Here is a 24,803-nt window from a genome sequence, read left to right as displayed (position 1 = left end):
CCTTCATTATCCTAAACTCCTACACGGAACATTACCAGAAGAACTTCTGACCTGATGCACCCACATGACCAACCAGTTCATAGTTGTGCTTGGCTCCATTCCCTTTCCCAACAGCCACGCCCCATGGAGAGGAATTTACAAACGTCTTAATTGGAGGTTTTATGTTTATTGCATTGCACCATCTCAGGCTATGGGTTTTCAACAGACATGTTATAATGTCCTAAATCTTTCCTCTCCAGAGCATTGTTGAATTATTCTCCGGTTATGATTTTGGCAAGGATGTAATGCATTGCAAAACAGGGCATGATTCTAACACAAGAGCTGCAGAGAGTCACCAAGCTGCTAGCAACTTTCTAAGTCTGTTTCTTCACCCAGGAAGAGTTTTCCCATTAACCAACGCCCACCAAATAATCTTCAAGGACTTGTTCCAGAGCAAAATGAAAAAGTGTTTAACTGTTTTACTGCTTCTGTGCCTACTCTTTTAATCTTGCCTCAAGAGTTTACGTTTCAGTAAGGATGGATACCACGGCAAGTAAGAACAGGTTGTAAGCAACTGAAACACCTTTGAGCATTACAATAGTTCTTTTTTATTCTGGATGCTACCAGGGATTAAATTTTGTTGAAGGCAGCTACGTCCATTGACTGTACGTAATCTTCAAAAGCAGTGATCTTCTCTTCCAACATATCGGTTCCAACTTTATCGTCTTCAACGACACACTGAATTTGAAGCTTCTTGATTCCATAACCAACCGGAACTAGTTTGGCTAAAAAGAAAAATGAATGACACCTGTTAAAATCTACAGGCCGGTTTTGTAAGCGGGTCCCAGAATTCTTGTCCCACCAAAGCTCTTAGTGGCTTCTCAACACATTCAAAGGTATTGGGAATGCCACTCATTTGCCAACGTGGTATTTTTGAGAGTGAGAGGCACCTGCACTGCCACCAAGTGCCTGAGGCATTGATTTAAGCCACTTGATTCCCTCCCTCAGAAAGCACAATGACCACCAATTCTCAGCAGCAGCCTTTATCAGTTACTTACAAGATCCCCAGACTAGGCCATCAGCCTGAATGCTTCTCACGCACTCCTCCAATTTGGCCATGTCTGTCTCGTCGTCCCAAGGTTTCACATCCAGCAAGAGAGACGACTTGGCAACAAGTGCTGGTTCTAGAAAAATCAAAACATAGCTTAAAAAAATGGCAAAGAAGTTTTCCTACATATTTTCCTACATATTTGTCCTGTTCACCAGAAAGCTACCACAATATGCTAAATACCCTTAAGGACATCTAAACTGCAACCAATTTTACCTCCTGTACCCAGTATAAAGGCTCACAAGAATTAGATTGTTTTGTCTGTTACACAAAAATTCCCTTTCATTTGGTTGACAAAAGACAGGAGCATTTTACATTGTGTAACTGCTGATTTCCCACAGTTGGAATACCGCAACTGCTACAGTACTAAGCAGTTTCAGGCCAGTAGCTGTGGAATCCTGTGCAAGTAGAAATCAGTTTTCCATCATTAGAAGTAAAAAAAACAAAAGGATTAACTTGCGCAAAAAAAAGAAAGAAAAAGAATGTTTTAGAACTTTTGTATCGCTGCTAGGGAGTTTGGAAGTTTAAGCCAGTTAAAGAATTTCAAAGTTAAGCCTAAGCTTGATTTTTACATTATTTTTTAGACTAAGCTAGATATGAATTCTAAACAAGTAAATTCAAAGGCACGCAGGGCCACAACGTACTTTTGGCTTTCTTTGATTCATATTGTGCGAGTCGCTCTTCCCTTAGCCTTTTCGCTTCTTCACTTTCCTGTGCAGAATTTTTAAAAAATAACCATTAATAGTCTTATATTTATTACATTGCATGATACTACTCTGATCACATAGCAAAAACTTATGTGGTATAATCACAATAGCCAAGCACAACTGGACTGTTCAGGTAAAACAAATCATCATAGTTTCAGCCGAAAGATGGTGATTTGGTTTTGGTTCATCATGCCACCAGTTGGAAGGTTTTGAGCGGGATGCCAGGTTACCTCCTCCTCGTCTGAGCCGAAGAGATCAATGTCATCGTCATCTTTGCTATCTCCACCAAGGGCATCATCAACATCTGCTGGGCCATATTTCCCCAACGCCTTCTTCACTCCTGGAAGACTAGAAAAACACGAGGCTTTGGAGTGATTTCCTGCTAATGCCACAAACCAAAGAAGGAAGTGCAGCTATCTAACTTGAAACCTAAACTAATATCTCTAACTAGGGAGGATCAGTTATATCTTTAACCCTCCCCCTGCTCCGGAGGAGCGGGAGGAATAAAGGAGTACGGTCAAGTGGGGAGGAGTTAGGGCGGGCCCTGTCCGGGATAAAAACTCGGAGAGCCCAATCAGGAGCCGCAAAGCGGCTCCTGATTGGGCCCTCAGAGTGTCACTCGAGGGCCAAGCAACCAATGGGGAGCCGCGCAAAGCGCGGCTCCCCATTGGCTGGTTGGCCCAGCCTCACCTGGGCCAGCCGGGGAGTTGTCGCTCAGAGGAAGAAGCCTTCCCCAGCAGTAAGTCCTCCGGCCGGCTTCCCCTCGCCCAGGGAGCCTTCTGCCGGGCCCTGGGGCAGGCTCACCTGCCCTTGGGCCCGCCAGAAGGCCACAAAGCCCACTCCCAAAGTCCCGAGCCTTCTGCCGGGCCCTGGGGCAGCCGAGCCTGCTCCTAGGCCCGGCAGTAGGCCGCAAAGCCCGCCGCCCCCGTCCCGAGCCTTCTGCCGGGCCCTGGGGCAGCCAAGCCTGCCTCTGGGCCCAGCAGAAGGTCCCAAGGCCACCTACCTTACTCTGTTCCTCCCTTCCTCCCAGCATTCCCTTTCTCCTTCCCTTCCTCCCAGCATTCCTTTTGTTTTTCCCTTTCTCCCTTCTTCCCTCTCTTCCATCTGCCTCTTTCTGGCTACCTGTTTCTCTCCCTCTTCTTCTGTCTCTATCTTCCTCCCTTTCTTTCTGTCTTTCTGTCTCTCTTTCTCCTTTTCCTCCTTCTTTCACCCCATCCCTCCACCCATCCATCATGCTAGGGCCCGCTGTATTTTGCCCACAGCGGGCTTAATATCTAGTCTTGTTATATTTCTGCAGTAGTATCTTTAGCCCCAAAGCTCTGTTCCCTGCCCCCCAACAAAGAGCTAATAGCTCAGCAAGAACAGCTTCTGAATACTGCTAATGGTTCATACAAGCTAAGCATCCTGGAGTTTTGCTTAGTAAGCTAGACTTGCTTTGAAACGGAAAACATTCCCTAATGCAAGTGCTTACTAAAAAGCTTTTTATTTTTAAAAGGGAACATAAGAGACAGTTTTTGTAAGCATAGGAAGGGCTCCACCTGCTGCTTGAAAGGAGACTGGAAGCAGCACTATATTTTTCACACTCCACGCAGCATTGCTTCTTGAACAGGAATAGCTATGCTTGCAATTTGTCCAAAGCCCCTGACATCAGCAATTTCGCCCTCCTTTACAGAACTTGATGATGCTTGGGAAAGATGCTGTGCAATTTATATACAGCACAAAAGGAACACTCAACCTGTTGAAGATGTCAGTATTTTGCTTGTATGACACAGGACGCAAGGTCATTTGATTTTTGTCCTAAGACGTTTTCTACAAACAACATTATGGGACAAACAGCAGGGTCAAGCAGAGTCTCACCATATATGTAATTCAGAACAACTGTCTAGAGTGTGGCTCAAACAATCTCCATGTACAATATGGGAGATCGTTCTAGAAAGAACCTCTAGGCTTGAAGAAAAATTACAGAAAGGTAAGGAGACCTGCAATTGGGTATGTGGGGGGGAAGGGAGAACGAGACCTCAGCTGCCACTCTGAGTGGTGCCTAGCAACCTCACAGATGGCAGCAACAGGAAGAGAACAAGGACAGTGGTGGCAATAGAAGTGGTGGTGGGGCTAAAGGCAGCAGCATGCGGGTGGAGGGGGGGGGAGATGGAGGAAGTGGGGTTCAGTCAGGGCAGAAATCCTCTTCTGTTTTTTCGCTTGTACATTAATGCTGCAAGTCAAATATCTTTCCTGAGGAAAATCTGTTGCCAGGAACAGTAAAACGAGGGCCTCTCCTTTAGCAGTAGCATCCAATTTCTTTCTTCAGTCAGTTCAACAGGAATGAATCAGGGTATCATAACATCAGTCTCAAAGTATTTGAAAGAGGCAGCGTTTGGGGCATGTTCTAAAAATTAATTAAACTTGTTGGGATCTTCATATGATAAGTGGTTGGACAAATGGACCAGATAGGACCTGGGAGATTCCTCACTTCACCATGGAAGCTTGCTGGATGATCTTGAGCCACCTGTTCTCTTTCTGCCTGAACTACCTTACAGGATTGTTGTGAAGTTAACAGAGAAGAATGAAGTCATAAGCCCCTGTGTGTTCTTGCTGGAGACAATGGTGGGATAAAAATTATCCAAATAAGTTTTTTTGCCTCAGAGGGGAAAAATGGCATCGGACTCTTCTACCATCGATTCAATGTTTACCAAGCTGAGGATCACCAGAGAAGAGAGGACTACAGAAACAATGTACAGAGCATGGCAATACTGAGCAGGTGAACGGACTTTGGAAGTAGAGGTCTTTATCCAGACCCCCACCAAAAAGAATGTAACACAAATGCCATCTTCATGTTAGGACCCCAAGCAAGGCCTACCTTGTCTTTTGCTTCTCATAAGATTTAATGTGGTTGTACCACCGGAGGGCATGAAACAGCTCAGGAGGAGGAGATCTTCCAACTGCTTCAAACACTGCAATGTCAGCCTGGGATGGGACATACCTGTCAAATAGAGTAATTATTCAGCATGACAAAGAACACAGGAATGAATTCTACTATTAGAAAATCATCAAAAAAGGAGCTAGAAAGGTCTACAAAAACCACTGAGATTTCCTGCATTTTGTCTTTTTTAATCTTGAACTGTAGAGGCTGCCTTGATCCATAAGGTAAAGGCAGGGTTTCAATATTTAAATGATGCTGCCCACTGGCATATCTTTAAGAATCACTTCTACTGCTGTGAAGTGAGAGGTATGAACAGCAGTTCAACCATTAGTGTACATCACAAAAACCCCTTCATTAGAACAGATTTCTCTGGAGCTGGCATTAGGATAAGCTCGGACAGAAAATGGTCATTCTGAGCAGCTCCAGTTAGGCCCCCACCTTCAAGTCTAGCATTTCTGAGCTCTACAGCCATGACTGTGTCACCCAGAGCAGCAGCTTTAGAAGAAAACAGGCCGGCTCTGCCCAAAGATTCCCATCCACTGCAAAGGATGCACAAAAAAGGGATGTGTTGAAGGAGGAGGCAGCAAACAGGCCACAAAAATCACTGGTTAGCTACATCCAGCAGCACCTTTAAGACCAATTCCAGGTATAAGCACACACATTTCATTTCTGAAGGAATGCCCATGCACACAAAAGCTTATATAACTTGAATAAAGCTTTGTTCGCCTTAAAGGTGCCACTGGACTGAAATTTTGTTCTGTTGCTTCAGCCAACATAGCGACACACTAAAGTCTCCTGTCCCACTGCAAAGTTCGCAACCTGGCCTTGATCAAGCCAATATGCTTAACCTATACAACAAGTACCAAGTAAGCCAATGTCCTAGCATGCTGTGTGAGCGAAAGGCTTATTCAGTTACAACTAAATATACATGCTTTAAACTGAATCAGACCACTGGCCTATCTCCAACATTGCATGTTCAGATTGCTGTGGCTCTCAGGAGCCTTTATCTGAACATCATAGCCCTGCTGAGTCAGTCCAAGTCCAGCATCCCCATGGTAGTGGCAGGGACTCATGGGAATTGTAGTCCATGGAAATCCAGAGAGCCAGTTTGGCTATCCCTGGCATAGAGGCCGAGGCCTTCCTGAACGTCGCCTACCAGCACTGGGATTCTTTAACTGGAGGTACTGGGGACTAAACCTGAGATCTTACGCGTGCTAAAAAGATGCTATAACATAAAAACCAGAGTGTGGACCATTCCAGTTCATTGAAGGTCCTGTGCTCGGCAAATTCCTATCTGCTGGTGATCTCTGGTCCCTCAGCGATGCACCTTGCCACAACCAGAATCCAGCCTGGCGGAATGAGTTGCAGGCAGCTTCCTGGCAAATAAGCCAGAAGCACGAGCGCCCATTCTTCCCTCGAATGAATTAACACCGGCATGCCCAAAGGAGCAGAGCCCGCTGCTCCTTCTCCTTTCTCCTCCCCCTTGGGGCACTTCCTGGGCGCAGGCAGGAGGGCCCCCCGGCTCCCCTTCTCGCCCCTCCCCCGCGCCACGTGGCCCCGCGGACAACGGTGACGTCAGAGGCCCGCCCTCTCCCCCAGGCAGGAGACAGACAGGCGGGACGGCCTATCCGCAGGGCTCCGCCTCACCCACCCCTCGATGTAGCTCTTGTCCGATAAGAAGTCGTCCAAGACCTTCAGACCTGCGGAGGATTTCAGGTCTCCGAAGCCCATGGCGGTGGCGGTGGCGGTGGCGGTGCGGGCGGGAAGAGCGCCGGCCGAGAGGAGCAGAAGCCGCGACAATTAAAGGCTGTAGCCGCCGCCGCCAGGCCGACCGAAAGAGAGCGCGCGCGCTGCCGGCTCGCCTATATATAGTCGGGGCGGGGCTTGGATCCCTCCGCCTGAGGGAGGGTGTGAAAGTGTGCTTCCGCCGGACACGGCAAAAAACCCTCCCCGCCTTCTAACCCAGGGGTGGGCCAACCGCGGCCCTCCAGGTAGGCTCATGGGAATTGTAGTCTATGGACATCTGGAGGGCCGCGGTTGGCCCACCCCTGTGCCTGCCCAGACATTTTAAAAGTCGGAGGATAGAATTAAGGCGAGGGAGGGCGGGGCGTCGGTCACATGGCCTTGCGTCAGCGGCCTGAGCGCTCGAGAGCCGAAGGCGGCCGAGCGCCGCGCGGAGATTGCCGAGGCTGCCGCCATATTCCCGTTGAGGGGGCGCGTGCGAGAGAGGCGGCGGCGGCGGCAGAGGCGGCGGTTGGGGCCCGGCTCCCCCTCCCCCCGGGCTGAGCAGGTGAGGCGGGGGGGGGACCGGAGGGCAGGGGCGCCAGGGGGGGCGGGGCGAGGGGCTGCGCGCGTGCCGGGGGGGGGGGCGCGTCCTTGACAGGGGTCAGGGGGAGGAGCCCACAGGGGGGGGCGTTATTATTGTTACTTATTATTATTATTAATAATCATATTGCAGCGCAGACTTATTCCAGCGCAAGGCAGGACGCTAACAGGTGGTTTATTATGTTTATACATTATTTATGTATAATAATTATGCATAATACATTTAAAATGTAGTAATTATACATATGTTATGTATAATGTTATGACGTGTATGTAATGTTATAGATTATGGTAATGTTCTATGTAAAGTTATAATGTTCCAAGTAAACCGCCCAGACCTGTAAAGAATGGGTGGTACCAAAATCCAATCCAAATAAATAAATAAAAATTATTTATGTTAATAATAATATTGCAGTGCAGACTTATTCTTGTATAAATTGAGGCAAGAGACTAGCAGGTGGTTTATATTTGTTGTTGTTGATGAGCAAACGTTATTCCGATCTTCAAAAAAGGGAGGAAGGATGACCCGGGAAACTACAGGCCAGTGAGTCTGACCTCAGTTGTGGGGAAGATAATGGAGCAGATATTAAAGGGAGCGATCTGCAAACATGTGGAGGACAATTTGGTGATCCAAGGTAGTCAGCATGGATTTGTCTCCAACAGGTCCTGCCAGACCAACCTGGTTTCCTTTTTTGACCAAGTAACAGGTTTGCTGGATCGGGGAAATTCGGTTGATGTCATTTACTTGGATTTTAGTAAAGCTTTTGACAAGGTTCCCCATGATGTTCTGATGGATAAGTTGAAGGACTGCAATCTGGATTTTCAGATAGTTAGGTGGATAGGGAATTGGTTAGAGAACCGCACTCAAAGAGTTGTTGTCAATGGTGTTTCATCAGATTGGAGGGAGGTGAGTAGTGGGGTACCTCAGGGTTCGGTGCTTGGCCCAGTACTTAATAACATATTAATTAATGATCTAGATGAGGGGGTGGAGGGACTATTCATCAAGTTTGCAGATGACACCAAATTGGGAGGACTGGCAAATACTCCGGAAGATAGAGACAGAGTTCAACGAGATCTGAACACAATGGAAAAATGGGCAAATGAGAACAAGATGCAATTTAATAAAGATAAGTGTAAAGTTCTGCATCTGGGTCAGAAAAATGAAAAGCATGCCTACTGGATGGGGGATACGCTTCTAGGTAACACTGTGTGTGAACAAGACCTTGGAGTACTTGTGGATTGTAAACTAAACATGAGCAGGCAGTATGATGCAGCGGTAAAAAAGGCGAATGCCATTTTGGGCTGTATCAACAGGGGCATCACATCAAAATCACAAGATGTCATAGTCCCATTGTATACGGCACTGGTCAGACCACACCTGGAGTACTGTGTGCAGTTCTGGAGGCCTCACTTCAAGAAGGACATAGATAAAATTGAAAGGGTACAGAGGAGAGCGACGAAGATGATCTGGGGCCAAGGGACCAAGCCCTATGAAGATAGGTTGAGGGACTTGGGAATGTTCAGCCTGGAGAAAAGGAGGTTGAGAGGGGACATGATAGCCCTCTTTAAGTATTTGAAAGGTTGTCACTTGGAGGAGGGCAGGATGCTGTTCCCATTGGCTGCAGAGGAAAGGACACGCAGTAATGGGTTTAAACTTCAAGTACAACGATATAGGCTAGATATCAGGAAAAAAAACAAATACTGCAACATGTGGTCTTTGCCTATATTGTTTATTCCACTCCATCGCAAAGTGAAGCAGATGACAACTGCAAATCTGTCTACCCTAGATAGTAAAATGCTGGCCATGACCTAGGAAGAGAGAGAATGTGTATTCCACGAGCACCCATTGTCCTCATCACCTCAGCTTACTTCTGCTTCAGTGGCAGCCCATCCCTTGCTCTGTATGGGTCAGTAGCCGAGAAGCTCACAACTACTTTTGGGATTAGAACAGAAACAAACACATACACATCTTAGACTGTTCTCAGTGATTAAACACATCACACCTACATTCAAGAACTTCCATTTGCACCCATCTGCCTGTATTTCCAAATTAACTTTGTTGCTCCCATTTGACACTCTTTAAAGTCCTTTTTCATTGGCTTCCCCCCCTTTCTATTTCTGCTTCATGCTTGGAAATAGCTCTCACATGTTCCCTCTTCAAGCACTATATGGGAAGATGATTCTTCCCAAATTCTGCAGAGCTAATCTAGATGCAGCTCCAGCCTTTCAGTGAAATCAGTGTGGCCTATTATCATTGTCTGAAAAACAGCCTCTCTTCTCAAGAGTTAGAAACAGGTGCTTGAATGCTCTTTTCCTAAGCCTGAAGGACCCTCGCTCCCTGCATGAGCCTTCTTGGTATTTCTCCCAGCAACTCAGCCTTTCTATTATCTCTTATGGAGAAATACAATAGTAGCTTCTAGTGGAATTTTCAATAGTTGCTGAAAGTCCCTTCTCTGTCTGTTTTTTTAGAGGCGCATACAAAACTGAATTATTGGGGTTAGGGGCACTTTTGCTGCTGCTTGTATTGAAGTATGGATTTCTGTTACAATGTTTTGTTCTTGGAACGCAGACATTTAAGACCTTTTATATTATTATTTGATTTGTAGAGGGAAAGGTAGCAAATACACATCTTAATAAATAACTGTTGCTTGCCTGATCATCTGTGCTCTTCCCTGAGCACCAGAACACATGGCAACAACCTTCTTAGTCAGAAATGCATACGGAGGTGCAAACTGCCATAGGGACCGGACTGCGGGGGGGGGGGGTCCATGGAGAGGAACACATCCCAAATAGGCTTCCACACAGCCTTAGCCAGCTAGTTCCAATCGGAATCGCCTCTGCCTTGGCTCCCCTCATTTATTTGATGTCATCTCCAGTCTGGGGTAGCAGGCAGAGGAAGCTAAGAGCGTGCGGGAGAGAGCCAGTTTGGTGTAGTGGTTAGGAGTGTGGGCTTCTAATCTGGCATGCCGGGTTTGATTCTGCGCTCCCCCACATGCAGCCAGCTGGGTGACCTTGGGCTCGCCATGGCACTGATAAAGCTGTTCTGACCGAGAAAAGCAGCATAGAAGAACCAACTCTTCTTCTTCAGTAATATCAGGCTCTCTCAGCCTCATCTCCCTGGAAATATAAGAACCAACTCTTGTTTTTTGTTTGGCCTAGTGGAGAAGAAACTGAGACCCTTAGCTAATGCTGAGCAAAAATGGGGACCTTCAACTTGCAAAGCATTTAGTCCTTCCTCCATGGAGCGAACACTCTCCTGGCCTTCTTAGTCAAGGCAATGCACATGCTGAGGGTTTCTGAGCCCTTTGCTTCGTTGCTTGCCCTGACCTACATAGCCCAGGCTAGCCGGGTCTCGTCAGACCTAAGCAGGGCTGGCCCTGGTTAGTTCTTGAAAGGGAGACTGCCAAGGAATGCCCGGATCGTGACGTGGTGGCAGGCAGTGGCAAAAGCACCTCTGAAGTCTCCGATCTTGAGACCTTCAACTTGGTGGCTTAGCTGCTATGCTGGCTCTTGTTGAAAATCAGTGTGGGTCTTTACTGTAGCGAGAGCACTACATGCTGGCCAGTTCTTGCGTATTGCTAGTGGAAAGTGATGTGTGTGTTTATTGTGTAGAGGCACGTCTGTTTTGCTGGGTGCTTTTTACTTTGGATTTGCAGGATGTATTTCTGGTTTATATTTCCCATGAGGGACATACTGTATTTCTCAGTGCACAAAACTGTTTTTACAAAATAAAACTGGGTATTTTTGATTTGGTAAAGCAGTGGTTTAAGAATAGTTGGGGTTCCAACATGCGAGAGCGTCCGTGAATGAGAGCTGCAACGGCAGATGTAGTCAATGAAACGTTACAAACGTTTCATATACTTGGTATTAAAAATATTGTCATTTAGATATTTTCTTTGCCCTGTAGCTTAAATTTTCATTTGTTTCCTTGCAGCACCATGTTGCGTTTCCCTGCTGTCCGCAAGGCCCTAAATGGTGTCACTCAGGCAACTAAAGGATGTGGTAAGTTATCGTATTCGAAACTTGGTACATGATGCCTCTCAGTTGGATTTCACTAGTTAATTTGGGTAGTTTTCCTTGCTGGGGCAATGATCACAGAGTGCATTTGCTTAATCATGAGAACTGTATCGGTGGCAATAGGTCCTGGATGTTTAAAACAGCATAGGAATAAGAGCTAATTTTAAGGTTGACATTTGTTACTGAGAGTTGACTTGGGTCAGAACTCCCACTAAAAACCCCATTGATGACCTCTGTTAGTAACCTTTTGGGGAGTAGCTCTTGGGGGCTTCTCTTGAGGACTGTATTGAAGACTGTGTTAAATTCATATATTACAAATAAAAAGAAGAAAAATTCAATCCTGTTTCCAAAACTGGAGCTACTTTTAAACCTTCCTATAACAAAGGGAGAACATTTTAGTCACAAAAGCCAGCAAAACAGTAATCATCCAATAGCACAAGTTGAATGATCCAACCTTATAAAATGGCTGTTATTAGACTGGCCTGGCTCCCCAGATTGTTCCATCCATCCGCTCCCTTCTGCTCATCCAGTGGGCCTGTGTGGGAATAGTTATTAATTGCCATCATTATGACCGAGTCATTGTTTGTGAGGTTTTTAATGGTTTTAATATATTGATTTGTAGTGAGTTATTGTGAACCGCTGCAAGCCGGTGTCTGAGAGCGGCAGTCAGACAAATATAAACATAAACATAAAAAATAAAATATTTATTTTCTTTATTTATTGTCCAGATTTCTCAGAAAGAAATAAACGTAATAAAACAGTACAAGACATAGCATAAGTGCAAAAACTAGATTATAGAAATTAGAACACAATGATAAACGAAGAAATGTGTACGATAAATAGTGCTATAAACCTTTAGCTCTCCCAAAAAGTCAGTGACTTCAGTTTTTTCATGTGCATGATATAAGCATGTTCTGGGGAGGGAGAATGTTTATCTGTGTTTTTTGAAAGACTTAATTTGGTTTCTTGAATGACAACGCAGTCCTCTGTAGAATTGTCTGTGTGCGGTCAAGTTGCTTCTGGTTTATGGTGACCTTATGAAGTCATGTCCTCCAAAATGTCCTGTTGTCAAGACTGTACTCAGGTCCGTGGCTTCTTTGAGTCAACCTATCTCAGGTTGGATCTTCACCTTTCCCTAGCGTTATTGTCTTTTCCAGTGAGCCTCATCTTGTCTTCTCATAATATGACCAAACTACAATAGCCTCAGTTTAGCCACTTTGGCTTCCTGAGAGAGTTCAGGCTTGATTTGCCTTGGAGCTCCTTGATTTGTCTTTTTGGCAGTCCACAGTGTCCATGAAGCTCTTCTGCAAGATCTCTTTCCCAAGGGGACCACTTTATTCCTGTCAGTGTCCTTCCCTGTCTAATACGTAGTAATGAAGAATGCTGGGTCATGAATTGATGTCCTTCTGTTGTGAACTGAGTGAGTCAGTGTGGTTGCACTGGAACAATAAACCAGCAAGAAGACTCTGTTTACTCCTACCAAGGTGTAAAATATTTCTGTCCCTTTGCTGTCTTTTCAGCCACATTAACAGTCTCAAATGAGTGGTAGCATCAGCTGTTCACTAATTTGGGTCAGTGAACCCAAAATATTTGCACTGACTTTGAGAAATAGAATAAATTTTCTGCTCTTGTTTTCTTAGTGCGGACAACAGCCACGGCAGCCAGCAGCCTTATAGAGGTTTTTGTCGATGGGCAACCCATTATGGTACCTCCGGGAACCACAGTGCTTCAGGTAGAACAACTTCTGGGTCTACATAGCCTTTTTCATTCCACTCAGACTTTCCCAGTAGTCGTATTTTTGCATTCTCTTAGATATTAAAAAATGTCTTATCTTTGCTTGTACATTTTCAGCAGCTTCAATTGCAATATGGCTAGGAAGAAATAGCTTTATAAATCTGGGTGTATTGCTTTGCCAGTCTGTAGTAGCCAAATAAAACAGTCCTGTGGCGCTTTGGGAACTATCAGAAGTTACCCCCTGGGCAAATGAGAACAAGATGCAATTTAATAAAGATGCATCTGGGTCAGAAAAATGAAAAGCATGCCTACTGGATGGGGGATACGCTTCTAGGTAACACTGTGTGTGAATGAGACCTTGGGGTACATGTGGATTGTAAACTAAACATGAGCAGGCAGTGTGATGCAGCGGTAAAAAAAGGCAAATGCCATTTTGGGCTGTATCAACAGGGGCATCACATCAAAATCACAAGATGTCATAGTCCCATTGTATACGGCACTGGTCAGACCACACCTGGAGTACTGTGTGCAGTTCTGGAGGCCTCACTTCAAGAAGGACATAGATAAAATTGAAAGGGTACAGAGGAGAGCGACGAGGATGATCTGGGGCCAAGGGACCAAGCCCTATGAAGATAGGTTGAGGGACTTGGGAATGATCAGCATGGAGAAAAGGAGGTTGAGAGGGGACATGATAGCCCTCTTTAAGTATTCGAAAGGTTGTCACTTGGTGGAGGGCAGGATGCTGTTCCCATTAGCTGCAGAGGAGAGGACACGCAGTAATGGGTTTAAACTACAAGTACAACGGTATAGGCTAGATATCAGGAAAAAATTTTTCACAGTCAGTAGTTCAGCAGTGGAATAGGTTGCCTAAGGAGGTGGTGAGCTCCCCCTCACTGGCAGTCTTCAAGCAAAGGTTGGATACACACTTTTCTTGGATGCTTTAGGATGCTTTGGGCTGATCCTGCATTGAGCAGGGGGTTGGACTAGATGGCCTGTATGGCCCCTTCCAACTCTATGATTCTAAGTTATTCTAGCATCAGCTTTGTGATGAAGTGTGCTCTTGACTCATAAAGTCTTATCACAATCACAATACCACATAAAAGGGAAGTTGTGATCAAGGATGGCTCACCAGGTAAGCAGCATGTCCTGTGGTCCAAGGGATCTGCCCAACAATCTCTAATGAAACCACCAATGAAGCCTGTTTCCTATTGGTGGGACATCCCCCACCAATTGCGGCTCTTGCTCAGGATTCCGCACCTCCCACTTCCTTTCATTCCTGCTGTGAAGGAAGCCTTGAGCTGTAACTGAGGCGAGGAACACATCTGTGTTGCTCTGAGGGGCAGCCTGAGCAATGCATGGGTGTCTGTGGGCCACTTACATTCCTGCTGTGGGTAGGGTTTACTGCCGAAGGTAAGATGCAGCCAAGACGTGTGTCTCTTCTCCCCTCCCCCACCCCCCAGACTCTCACCAGGCCTTACTTGCCAAAGCCTCAGTTTTCTAGAGCCTGTTGTATTTTTACACGCACGGGCCTTATTGCTAGTCCTAGAATAAGTGTTGTTATTCTTTAAAGGGCCACTGAATTTCTGTTCTGTTCTGTTTTGTTTTACAAGTATATGATGATAAGAACATTAGAAGAGCCCTGCTGGATCAGACCAGTGGTCCGTGTAGGCCAGCATCCTGTCTCCCACAGGGGCCAACAAGTTCCTCTAGAGAAGATAGCCAACAGCACAGAGTGGAGGCCTGATGTTGCTTCCTGGCACTGGGCTTCAGAGAGTGACTGCCTCTGAATATGGGGGTTCTCTTTAATCACAGTGGCTAGTAGCCTCTGATGGGCCTAACTCCATTAATGTATCTAACCCTCTTTTAAAGCTATCTCTTTCTCTGGCCATCACAGCATCCTCTGGCAGTGAGTGCCACATTTTAATCACTCTCTGTGATTTCCCCTCCCCAGTCTCAGATAATTAGCTGAGACTAGTTCTAGCAACCCTGTGGAATTGATCTCCTGTACATCTGTCTGAAATATTTGCATTATTGTTCCTGCACTCCCCCACCCCTACCCCCAAAATCTCTCTTCTTCCTGGAATCTTACTGAGGTTGGTGGGAAAGATCTCTAACCAGGTACAGTATGTGCTCATATCTACTAGAAATCCAACAGAAAAAGTCATCTCCAATTTGCTTACTAGCTACTGTTAAATCCACTAATTAAAAAAAATAGGGTGTAATTTGGGGGGGGGGGAAGGTCGTCATTTCAGGTGTGGCTTCCTTTTGAGTCAATATGTTATTTGTTTCATGACTTCTGTTTAAATTAAAAAGGCACAGCATCTTCCCTTCTCCTGCTGAACAGCTGATGACTCTGAATTCTGCACTTGTAGTACTTCTCTTGTCCTGGTTCTGAAGAGAGAGCAGCGTCACAAGCTGACCACCATGTTTTCATTTTACGTTTGAACTGATTCCTATATTAAAGTGAGCCAAGGGTTCATAGAAGGCCACTGTATAAGCACCCCCCGTTATTGCACAGATATATTTCACAGCATTGTTTAGCCAGAAGTATTGGTATAGGACCGCCCAGTCATCAGAGGTCACAAGAACAGAGAGTCAGCTGAGTGTAGTGCTTAAGAGCGGGGCTTCTAATCTGGAGAGCCGGGCTTGATTCCCTGCTCCTCCACCCAGCTGGGTGACCTTGGGCAGTCACTATTCTCTCACAGCTCTCTTGGCACCACCTACCTCACAGCGTGTCTGTTGTTGGGAGAGGAAGAGAAGGTGGCTGTCAGCTGTTTTGAGATGCTTTCGGGCAGAGAAAAGCAGGTTATAAAAACCAACTCTTCTACAAGCAGGGGAAGCCCAGTAGCTGTGTGCAGGTTATATTTGTGGGTTTTAAAAAAATGCTCCCCCTATGTTAAACTTTTGAATGTAGGACAAAATTGGGAAGCCCCTTTGAGTGTTCACATGACAGGAGCTCATGGGAATTATGGTCCATGGACCTCTAGAGAGGCACAATTTGGCCACCCCTGCTTTAATGCATCCTGTAGTATTCCTTCAAAGCATATTGAAGTTTTCCTCTCACACGTCTCTTTACAGCCAATGATAAACTTCCCTAACCTGTCCTTTAAAAAAAGCATAATTATTTGTCCCTCCCTACCCCCCTGCAGGCTTGTGAAAAGGTTGGAATGCAGATTCCTCGTTTTTGCTACCATGACAGACTGTCTGTGGCTGGAAATTGCAGGATGTGTCTGGTGGAGATCGAGAAAGCACCCAAGGTAAGGATTCCCTTGCTGCTAAAATGGTGGCTTGCAGAACTTTGCTGAACGCCCAGCAACAAAATTCATTGTTTCAGTTAGAAAGCGTTCTGCAGCTAACTGCTGCTTTTTGACACCATCCTAAATACTTTTATTTACCGTGCAGCTGGCAAGCTTAATTGAATGCTTGGTAGGCTTTCCCAGGAATTCTCTCACCTGAACTCGACACGGAAATCCAGCTGCAGTGTTGTGTCTTGAGAATTATTTGAGCTTGCTTACTTAAAATGTTGGACCCTCAAACTAGAGGGCTAAACAAAAGGCCTAAAGAAAATAAGGAAGCTTGAGCCTTTGTCTAACCAGCGAACAGGTCAGCTTCAGGGAGGGATTCCCATAACCACAATGCCTCATCTGCCTCATCTTTGTAGACGGGCGACTATGGAGCAGAGTCCTGGAACCAGTCAGCTGACTCATGGTCACCCCATGGGGTTTCCAAGGCAAGAGATGTTCAGAGGTGGTTTGTCACTGCTTGCCTTTTGGTGGTCTCCGACCCAAATACTAATAAGGGCTGACCTTGCTTAGCTTCCAAGATCTGACAAGATTGGGCTAGTCTAGGCTATCCAGAGGAGGGCTTTAGGGTGCAGCAGTTGCCCTAGTCCCAGTCCTTTAGAGCAGTGGTCCCCAACCTTTTTGAGGCTGGGGACCGGCAGGGCAACTGCCCGCCCGCTCATGCCGCGCATACGTGGCCGGGCATCGCGCATGCGCGCTCGCGCATGGCACATGTGCGCATGCGCGGCCCCGATTCCCTCTCCCCCCCCCAGTAAGAAGCTTCCCGGGCCGCAAGCTTGCGGCCTGGGAAGTTTTTTACTGCGGGGGGGGGGCGGGGAGAGGGAGCCGCGGCCTGGCACCAAGCTGCGGCCCACGGGTTGGGGACCACTGCTTTAGAGCTTTCAGTGTAAGGAATAGCACCGTGGTTTGCATTTAGAAGAGTCCAAGGGACCCAATGAGAACTTTGAAGCACAAGTGAAATAAAATCAGCACTAGACAATAGTATCATGGTGCAGTTTACCCAACAGTCTTCAAAAACAACCCTGCATTGCAGTGATTTAATTTGTAGGAATGACAACCAACCAACTGCATTTAAAGCCCACTGTGTGGATTGGACTTGGGGATCTGGTTTTGTTGTTGAAAATCACTTGTGTATGGATTTGCTTGCCCCAGATGAACAAACAGGGCTGCATCTGGTGGACTCTCAAAGTCACTCCAGGCCAAGTTTCTGCAATGGATTGTGAGCTCTTTTGGCCTTTGGTTTTGGCATGGAGATGATATATCCCCTACTGCTAGTGCCCTGTTGAAAAGAGATGGCCGTAGGGGTGGCAGAGGGGAGTCTCTCTCTAGAAGTGAACGGGGCTCCTACGGCGTTACAGTAAAGTGTGTGTGTGTGTGTGGGGGGGGGGGTTGAGACTCTTTGCACCTGCTCTTTGAGCATTGGAGTGAAATTGGTTAGCCGTCTTGTAAAACTTAGCCTTGAGTCTCACAGTTTTCCGAGTGATTGGCAAAGACCCCTTTTGTATAATACTGGAAAGAATGTCCGTGAATTTCATCACATGTACAAATTCTGCTGTGAACTGAATGTCACCCGTACAGCTTCTGCTACAAACAGAATGTTGGGTAGTGGGTTTTATGAATATACATGGAGGTGCCATCACTAAATTTTCATCTTTCAAATGGATTTTGTAGCCTGTAGCTGCTTGTGCCATGCCTGTGATGAAGGGCTGGAATATCCTGACAAATTCCGAGAAGTCCCGTAAAGCAAGGTAAGTTACTTTAATTGTGAGTGCATTTTTCTAAATGGATAGAATGAGTGAAAGACAGTGAAAATATTACACAAATCAGCTTCTGTGTATCAAGCAATTGATTGGGACTGTACTAAATGATTCATAAAGTCACTGGAAATTGTCAGGCTGTGGTATATGCCAATTTGTATAGATTACTGAAGATAGGACCCTCCTGTGGAATCTCATGTCATTTACATTTCACATTGACACTTAAAGCTTTGCTTCAGTTCTATTTTTAGACTTCTGGTTGGTTTTGCAGCCCAAATCCTGTTGCATTGTGTACTGAATGTCTCCTCTGTCAATTGTATTCTCTGTCATCTACCTTGAGTGGACTAGAAATAATGTAAATAATAAATAAATATAAACAATGCTATTTTTTTTACTTCCCGATTTCCAATAGAGAGGGGGTCATGGAATTCCTGTTGGCCAACCATCCGCTGGACTGTCCAATCTGTGATCAAGGAGGGGAATGTGACCTGCAGGTAGAACTTCTAGGAGACTTTTGTCAATATCTCCGCGCTTCTTGAAGAGGCATATTCATTTTATTTCTCTCTGCCTTTAGGACCAGTCAATGATGTTTGGCAGCGATAGGAGCAGATTCTTGGAGGGAAAACGTGCTGTTGAAGACAAGAACATCGGCCCTCTAGTGAAAACCATCATGACACGGTGCATACAATGCACCCGATGCATCAGGTAGCTATGCCCCGTTGTCCTTGCCCCCAGCGTGTAACAGGCGCTGCTGTTGTAATCAGAGGGAAATATGATCTAATCTGTAACTTGCATTTAGGTGTTTTTGAATGATCCTTCACTTTGGTTACTACATTCTGTTTGACGTTTGTCACAAGAATCTGTGAAGGTGTCCTAATGCTTTTCACATGTTAGCTGTGATGTGGTGTAAATGATGCCCCTCCCCCCCCCAAAATGAATCAAAAGGAAGCTGCAGCTTTGTAAATCTTGGTTTGCTTGGTTCATTCCAGTTGGGTTTCTTCCCCCCTGCCTCTTTGCTGCCGTCACTATGAGGGAAGTGCCAGGAACCAAGTCAGATTTAGAATGTCCACCTCATCACCGCTTTCAGGCAGCTGGCTAATGCTTCTGGCACAGCTGTTGAAGGGCTGTCCCCTGCATTGTGGCATCAGCGAGGCAATGAACTTAGAAGGTCATGGTCAGCTGTGTTAAATGCTGCTGACAGGCCTAATAATACAAGTAGTGCCAACCTGCCTTGGTTCAATTGGTGATGGGGGTTGTCTGTCAGGGCGCTTGTCACCCTGACTTCTACCCCCTGGCCAGGCCAGAAACCTGACTGGGACAGGTCTAGGACTGAAGCTTCTTCCAGGAATGCCTATATTTGTTCTGTGACAGCCCTTTCAACCACTTTTCCCAGGAAAGCTTAGTGCAAAACGGGTCGATAGTTGCCTGCATCTTGCAGGTCTAGGGATGCTTTTTCCAGCAGCAGATGAACCGCTGCCTCTTTTAGCCCGTCTGGGAATTCTGCCTTTGAAATAGAATATCTTTATCCATCCATGGTTCCTCTTTATATTTATAAAACTGGCCCTGGGGTGGAGCCAGTCTGGCTGTTCGAAATGGAATAGCAAAGCTGGCCACACCCTGATTGGCCCGCCCCAAACAGCTCCCACCCGTGCTGCCCGACGCGGTGAAAGCCCTTCCCGGACCCAGGGGCAGCTGTCCGTTGGCACGCTGTCTGGGCTTCCTGGACCCTGGGGTAGCTCTCCGGTGGTGCGGCCAGGGGCCCCCGCTGCCCCTCTCGCCAAGGGGCTGCTCTCTGCTGGGGCAGCTCTACAGCTGCAGAAGCTGACGACGGGCCCAGGATGCGAGGATAAGGTAGGCTGCTGTGGGGCTGGTGGGCTTCCCCCTTCTTCCCTTCCCCTTACCCCTTCACCCCTTTCGAAGCCCATGTGCGGGAGGCCTTAAATGTTTCTTCTCTACCACAACCCTGTCCAAAGTAGCCCTTTCTGCCTGGGGAGCTGATCTTTATACTCTGCAGGTGAGCTGTAATCCCAGGAGCTCTCCAAGCCCCACCTGGAGGTTGGCTACCCCTGGGTTGGAGATATTCCCGGAGGTTTGGAGGTGGGACTTCAAAATTGTACAACGCCTCAGAGTCCAGCCTTCAAAGGAGCCATTTTTGCCTGCAGTTGGTAGGGAGTGGTGCAGGAGTGTCCCTCCTGGGCTATGGGTTATGGTCATCCCTTACCAGCAACTGTTTGTATTCTGGGGTGCAGACAGGCAGACCAGCACCAGTCCTGTGAGTCTGGAAAGTGCAGGAAGGTCTAAATAAATATTTACAGCCTGGCAAATAACCTTGGCCTGGCAAATAAAAAAACAGTATAAAAAACCTTACTAAGGTCAAGACTGCTGTGCACAGAGAGCCTTCCTCTTAGGGTTGCCAGCTTCCCTGTGAGGCGCTCTATCCCACCTCCCTCATGGGGAGTCTGCTATGGGGAGAGAAAGGGAAGACGATTGAAAAATGCTTTGAGGCCCATTCGCAGTTCTCTCAGACCTCTCATAACCCCACATACCTCACAGGTTGACTATTGTGGAGAGATGAATGGAAAAGGTGTTTGTAAACCGCTTTGAGACTCCTTTGGACAGTAAGCGATAGGGTACAAAAATCCATTCTAAGGAGTAACCATGAAAAAAGCATGTGGGCACATAACATTTTATCGTGAAAAAATGGAGACAGAAGGAGCAGGGTGGACACCGGTGTACTGTGACTACCCCATGTGTATTAGGGCAGAGGGGCATTTTGGTGTCTGGTCTAATTAACACAAGAAGGGAAATGACGCAGAACTGGGAGGAATTGGTTGCCATGTAATCTCCCCCTAAGAAGAGTCTAATTTTCCCTTCACATATCTGAAGACATGGCTCTGGAAAGCTCATCTGTAACCACTATGCCACAATTCCCAAAGGTCAGTCCTCTCCCACAATAAACGAACATTTCAATCCACAGGTTCTTGACACCCATATCTCCACACCCATGCCCTCATTTGCCACCACGCCACCACAACCTCCCACACAAGACACACATTCAACCCCATGCCCTTACAGACTGGACAATCCCTCCCCTTCCTCTTCCCACTGCCAAGCTCTAGCGCTTGTTGTATTCTTGGATACAACCGGCTTTGCCCCTAGTAATAGTATAAAATGTAACATACAAGTTATCATTAGCTGAAAACTGATAGCGCCAGCCTGCTTAATCCACTCCTATTCCAGGGAATGGTAAAAGGTGGGGAATAAAGTGCAGTCTTTAGATAGAGTTTGAATTGGTGGATTCAGGTAGGGAGGCCAGGAAAATTTTGATGTAAATTTCAGTCCTCAACCCAAGGCCTGGTGGAACAATTCAAGGTCCTGTGGGGCTCTGATCTCATTAGGCATAGCATTCCACCAGGCTGGGGGCAAGGGTGAAAAGGCCTTGGCCCTGGTCGAGGCCAGTTTTATTTCTTTAGGGCTGGGGATCCTAAGCAGGTTTTGGTTGCTTGATTGTGTTGCTCTCAGGAGGACACAGTGGGAGAGACAATCCTGGAGATCCACTGGTCATAATCAGGACCTTGAACCTGATCCAGTCTTCGATCTGGCTTCCGTGCAGCTGGGAGAGCACCGGTTGTATTTGCACTGTCCACAGGGACCTGGTTAGGACCTGTGCCACTACATTTTGGCCCAGTTGGAGTTCCTAGAGCAGCTAGAGCAAATTACAATAATCTAGCTTGGAGGTGAGTGTTGCATAGATCCCCGTAGGTCAGATGCTGGCAGTTTAGGTGCTAGTTGATTCACCTGGTGGTAGTAAAATGACATTTGTGAACTGAGCATCCATGGACAAAGAGCATCCAGGATCACACCCACGCTCTCGATGTTCACTGGAATCTGAGAAGAGATGGGAATCAAAACTCAAAAGCTCATACCCCAAAAATCTGTAAGGTGCTTTTGGACTCGAGTCCATGTAAAGCTGAGTAGGTTTGCTCACAAGCTGTTGCAGTTGCTTTCCGTTCTAAATTGAGCCTGAGCCTGAGCAATGCATAAGGGCTTTCTTATACGCTGCGTTTTATACATGCAGCCAAACATCTTCAGGGGCTTGTGAACGTAAGTGTCACGTAATGTGTTCCCCAACTCTGGTTCCTTCACTAGGTTTGCGAGTGAGATTGCAGGCGTTGACGATCTAGGAACTACAGGACGGGGAAACGAGATGCAAGTTGGTACCTACATTGAGAAAATGTTCATGTCTGAATTATCTGGCAACGTGATTGACATCTGCCCAGTAGGCGCCCTCACATCTAAGCCCTATGCTTTTACTGCTCGTCCCTGGGAGACCAGGTATGTATTCCAAGTGTCAGTTTAAATGTCAAAAGCAAAGGACATCTGCTGCACTCAGCGATGGAGACTCAGGCGTGCCGGTGTAGGCATTAAGAGCTTCACAAGCTTTCAACTTTCTTGGACTTGATGGCGGGGGCAGAATGGGGAGAGTCAATTTGGTGTGCTATGCGCCTAAGAGTGAATCTGTTAGGAGTCTCCTGAGCAGCTGTCAGATTCAGCCTTTGGTTGCCAGTGGTGGTTTTGTGGTAATTTGAAAAAATAAGCACTGTGTTATACACACGGAGTTGCTGGGAACATGGAGGCATTTGGCAGGTTTAAGTCTCAGGTCTTCAGAAACATAATTGTCTTTGGCTTTCTGCCTTTCCCTTAGGAAGACGGAGTCCGTAGATGTCCTTGATGCAGTCGGTAGTAATATTGTTGTGAGTACTAGAACTGGAGAGGTGATGAGAATTTTGCCCAGATTGCATGAAGATATCAATGAGGAATGGATATCAGATAAAACAAGGTACCTGTGGGTAAATCAATACGTTCTCAAGTGCAGTTGGGTAGTATACAAAAGAGAGAAGTCTTGGTACTTCTTGAAGTTTGGTGCTTGAAGGTTTTGAATCTGCTCACTGTTTATAAACTAATATGGATGCAACAAGATTGTTAAAGAAGGGAACTTTCTACCATACAGAGAAAGGTCTTGTAATAACTAGTTTCTAAGTGTGCATTGTGTTCAGGAGGATTGTGTTCAGGAGGACAGCTACCTAAAAACTAGTACAGAGCCAGAGCACTGCAGATTATTTATTTAAAGGAATAATATGCCAGCTTCTGTGTCATTTACCCCTCAAGTGCTGGTAGTATAGGCACAGTATCCTGTAAGCATCGACTCATCATGGTAAACAACAAATAATTGACATGAGTTGACTATCCATGAGATTCATAGGAGAAGGAACTCCTCCCACCAGCCACACTTTCTCTCTGTTCCCAGTCTTTTTTCCACATGCTTCCAGCCTGTTTTTTATCCTCCCTCCTTTCGTGCTACTATTTTCCTCCAATATGCAGTCATGCAGGGATTTTCTACACCCAGTCTCACGTAGGGTTGTGTGCCGCATTGTCCGAATCGGACGCTCTGGGCCGCCGCAGCCAGTGCCTCCCCATGGGGGGGGCGGTGGAGGTGCGTGGCTGCATACTCTCCCCCCCTCGCAGTGAGTCGCTGGCTGCGGTGGCTCGGAGTGGCCGATTCGGATGACGCAGCGCACAACCCTAGTCTCAAGTGGCGGGCAGCCCCACAATGCCAACTAAAAATTTCTGTACGTAGTCTCAGCATATGGATTTTTTGATCCGCCCTCTGAATCCTGCTGTTCAAACTAAGAGATCCTAGTGATTATTTTGCAGCTGATGAAGTATGTTCTGGTTGATGACATCTGATACCACTGTAAATTCCCTAGTCTTTAAAATGCCATAATATATTCTTTTGCAGAGATGATCTGTCAGCCGAAAATATGTAGAAAAGAAGTATCAAGCCGGTGATGGCAAATCAAATGTTTATTCAGTATGTGTAATAAACATTCAGAATGAGTGCCTAGGTACAATCTTGTTTTATTTTTACTTCCTCAGTGATCCAAATTATCTTTTTAATATATTTTTTGTATCTCAAATGGGTCGTCTATTCATCATTCTATGTTTCCTCAGATAATATTTTATAATTTGGATATACAAGATGGATGTCTTATAATATACGGTTTCTTGGTGAGAACATTTGTAGTAGAACATCACTCGTAGAAGAAATCTTGAAAACGAAAAAGATTGTCCCTAGGCACTCGTTTGAATGGTACTTATTGAATAAACATTTGGTTCGCCATCGCCATCTTGATACTTGTTCTTTTCTAATAATATTTTTTGGCTGCCATATCAGTTATTTCCCTGAAGGAGGGGCCAGGCTCAGTGGTAGGGCATCTTCTCGGCCTGCAAAAGCTCCCAGGTCCAATCCCTGGCATCTCCATTCCGAAGAACCTGGCAGTAGCTGATGTGAAAGACCTCTGCAGAAGACCCTGGAGAGCTGCTGCCAGTCTGAGTAGGCAATGCTAACCCTGAGAGAATAAAGTTCTGGTGCAGCAGAAGGCAGCTTCACATGCGATAGCTATGTTAAAAGCTCATCTGTTCCTGAGAGGAGAGGATACTTCAGTAGCTCAGAATGAATCAAGTGTCCTGGTGCTAGGTAGAGGACGGTTTGGCTAGCCCTTCAGCTTTTGTTTCGCTCGATCTGAACTTTGCAGATTTGCTTACGATGGTCTGAAACGTCAGCGCCTCATTGAGCCATTGGTCAGAAATGAAGAAGGCCTGTTCACCGCTGTATCTTGGGAGGATGCCTTGACTCATGTGGCAGGAGCGGTAAGAGCATTTGCTTCTAACAACTTACTCTGCCTCTGAGCCCAGTGAAATCAAACTGCAAGTAGCACCAGCTGCCTATTAATGGCTCCTGTAATTTTGAGGAGGGGTCAAAAAGGGCTGTGGGTGGGCTTTTTGTTTGTTTGTTTGTTTCTGCCTATGAAAACTAGCATGCGGATGGACAGAGCAGGTGCTAAGTTACTGCATCACTGTCTTGCACTAAGAACAGTTCTGTCTTTTGTTTGT

The 24,803-nt window shown here is 46.3% G+C and overlaps 2 protein-coding genes and 2 non-coding genes across 4 annotated transcripts in view; 1 reads left to right on the top strand and 3 right to left on the bottom strand.

Annotated features, from left to right (window-relative positions):
- Positions 1-563: 563 nt before the first annotated feature.
- EEF1B2 (eukaryotic translation elongation factor 1 beta 2) lies at positions 564-6,587 on the bottom strand. Its single transcript, XM_077319241.1, has 6 exons — positions 6,366-6,587; positions 4,652-4,774; positions 2,025-2,142; positions 1,732-1,798; positions 1,038-1,163; positions 564-764 (listed from the first exon to the last, which is right to left on the bottom strand). The coding sequence occupies exons 1-6, from the start codon at positions 6,443-6,445 to the stop codon at positions 610-612; spliced, it is 669 nt and encodes a 222-aa protein (XP_077175356.1). The 5' UTR covers positions 6,446-6,587; the 3' UTR covers positions 564-609.
- Positions 1,343-1,483, bottom strand: LOC143831049 (small nucleolar RNA SNORA41). The gene has a single exon (XR_013228685.1). It is a non-coding gene; the product is annotated as a small nucleolar RNA SNORA41 (small nucleolar RNA).
- LOC143831044 (small nucleolar RNA SNORD51) lies at positions 1,916-1,993 on the bottom strand. Its single transcript, XR_013228680.1, has one exon. It is a non-coding gene; the product is annotated as a small nucleolar RNA SNORD51 (small nucleolar RNA).
- Positions 6,588-6,822: 235 nt separating the features above from the next.
- The window catches only part of NDUFS1 (NADH:ubiquinone oxidoreductase core subunit S1), a 31,248-nt gene continuing 13,267 nt past the window's right edge, over positions 6,823-24,803 (top strand). Inside the window, exons 1-10 of the mRNA XM_077319239.1 lie at positions 6,823-7,004; positions 10,974-11,041; positions 12,697-12,788; positions 15,940-16,047; positions 17,764-17,840; positions 18,262-18,343; positions 18,424-18,554; positions 21,999-22,184; positions 22,555-22,689; positions 24,446-24,560. Of these exons, the coding sequence (XP_077175354.1) occupies positions 10,978-11,041; positions 12,697-12,788; positions 15,940-16,047; positions 17,764-17,840; positions 18,262-18,343; positions 18,424-18,554; positions 21,999-22,184; positions 22,555-22,689; positions 24,446-24,560 (990 nt within the window). The 5' untranslated portion in view covers positions 6,823-7,004; positions 10,974-10,977. The remainder of the gene's footprint in view (positions 7,005-10,973; positions 11,042-12,696; positions 12,789-15,939; positions 16,048-17,763; positions 17,841-18,261; positions 18,344-18,423; positions 18,555-21,998; positions 22,185-22,554; positions 22,690-24,445; positions 24,561-24,803) is intronic.

This window comes from Paroedura picta, chromosome 2 (genome assembly GCF_049243985.1).
Source record: "Paroedura picta isolate Pp20150507F chromosome 2, Ppicta_v3.0, whole genome shotgun sequence".
Lineage (NCBI taxonomy): Eukaryota > Metazoa > Chordata > Lepidosauria > Squamata > Gekkonidae > Paroedura > Paroedura picta.
Note: the sequence above shows the minus strand (reverse complement) of the source record. Positions and strands in the feature narration are given on the sequence as shown.

Bases quoted from the DNA above. Each gene is read 5' to 3' on its own strand.
- EEF1B2 (XM_077319241.1), bottom strand. From the start codon at position 6,445: ATGGGCTTCGGAGACCTGAAATCCTCCGCAGGTCTGAAGGTCTTGGAC. The intron at 4,775-6,365 runs GTGGGTGAGGCG...TCTATTTGACAG, and splicing joins GACAAGAGCTACATCGAGGG to GTATGTCCCATCCCAGGCTG. The intron at 765-1,037 runs GTAAGTAACTGA...TTTTCTTTTTAG, and splicing joins TGGCCTAGTCTGGGGATCTT to CCAAACTAGTTCCGGTTGGT.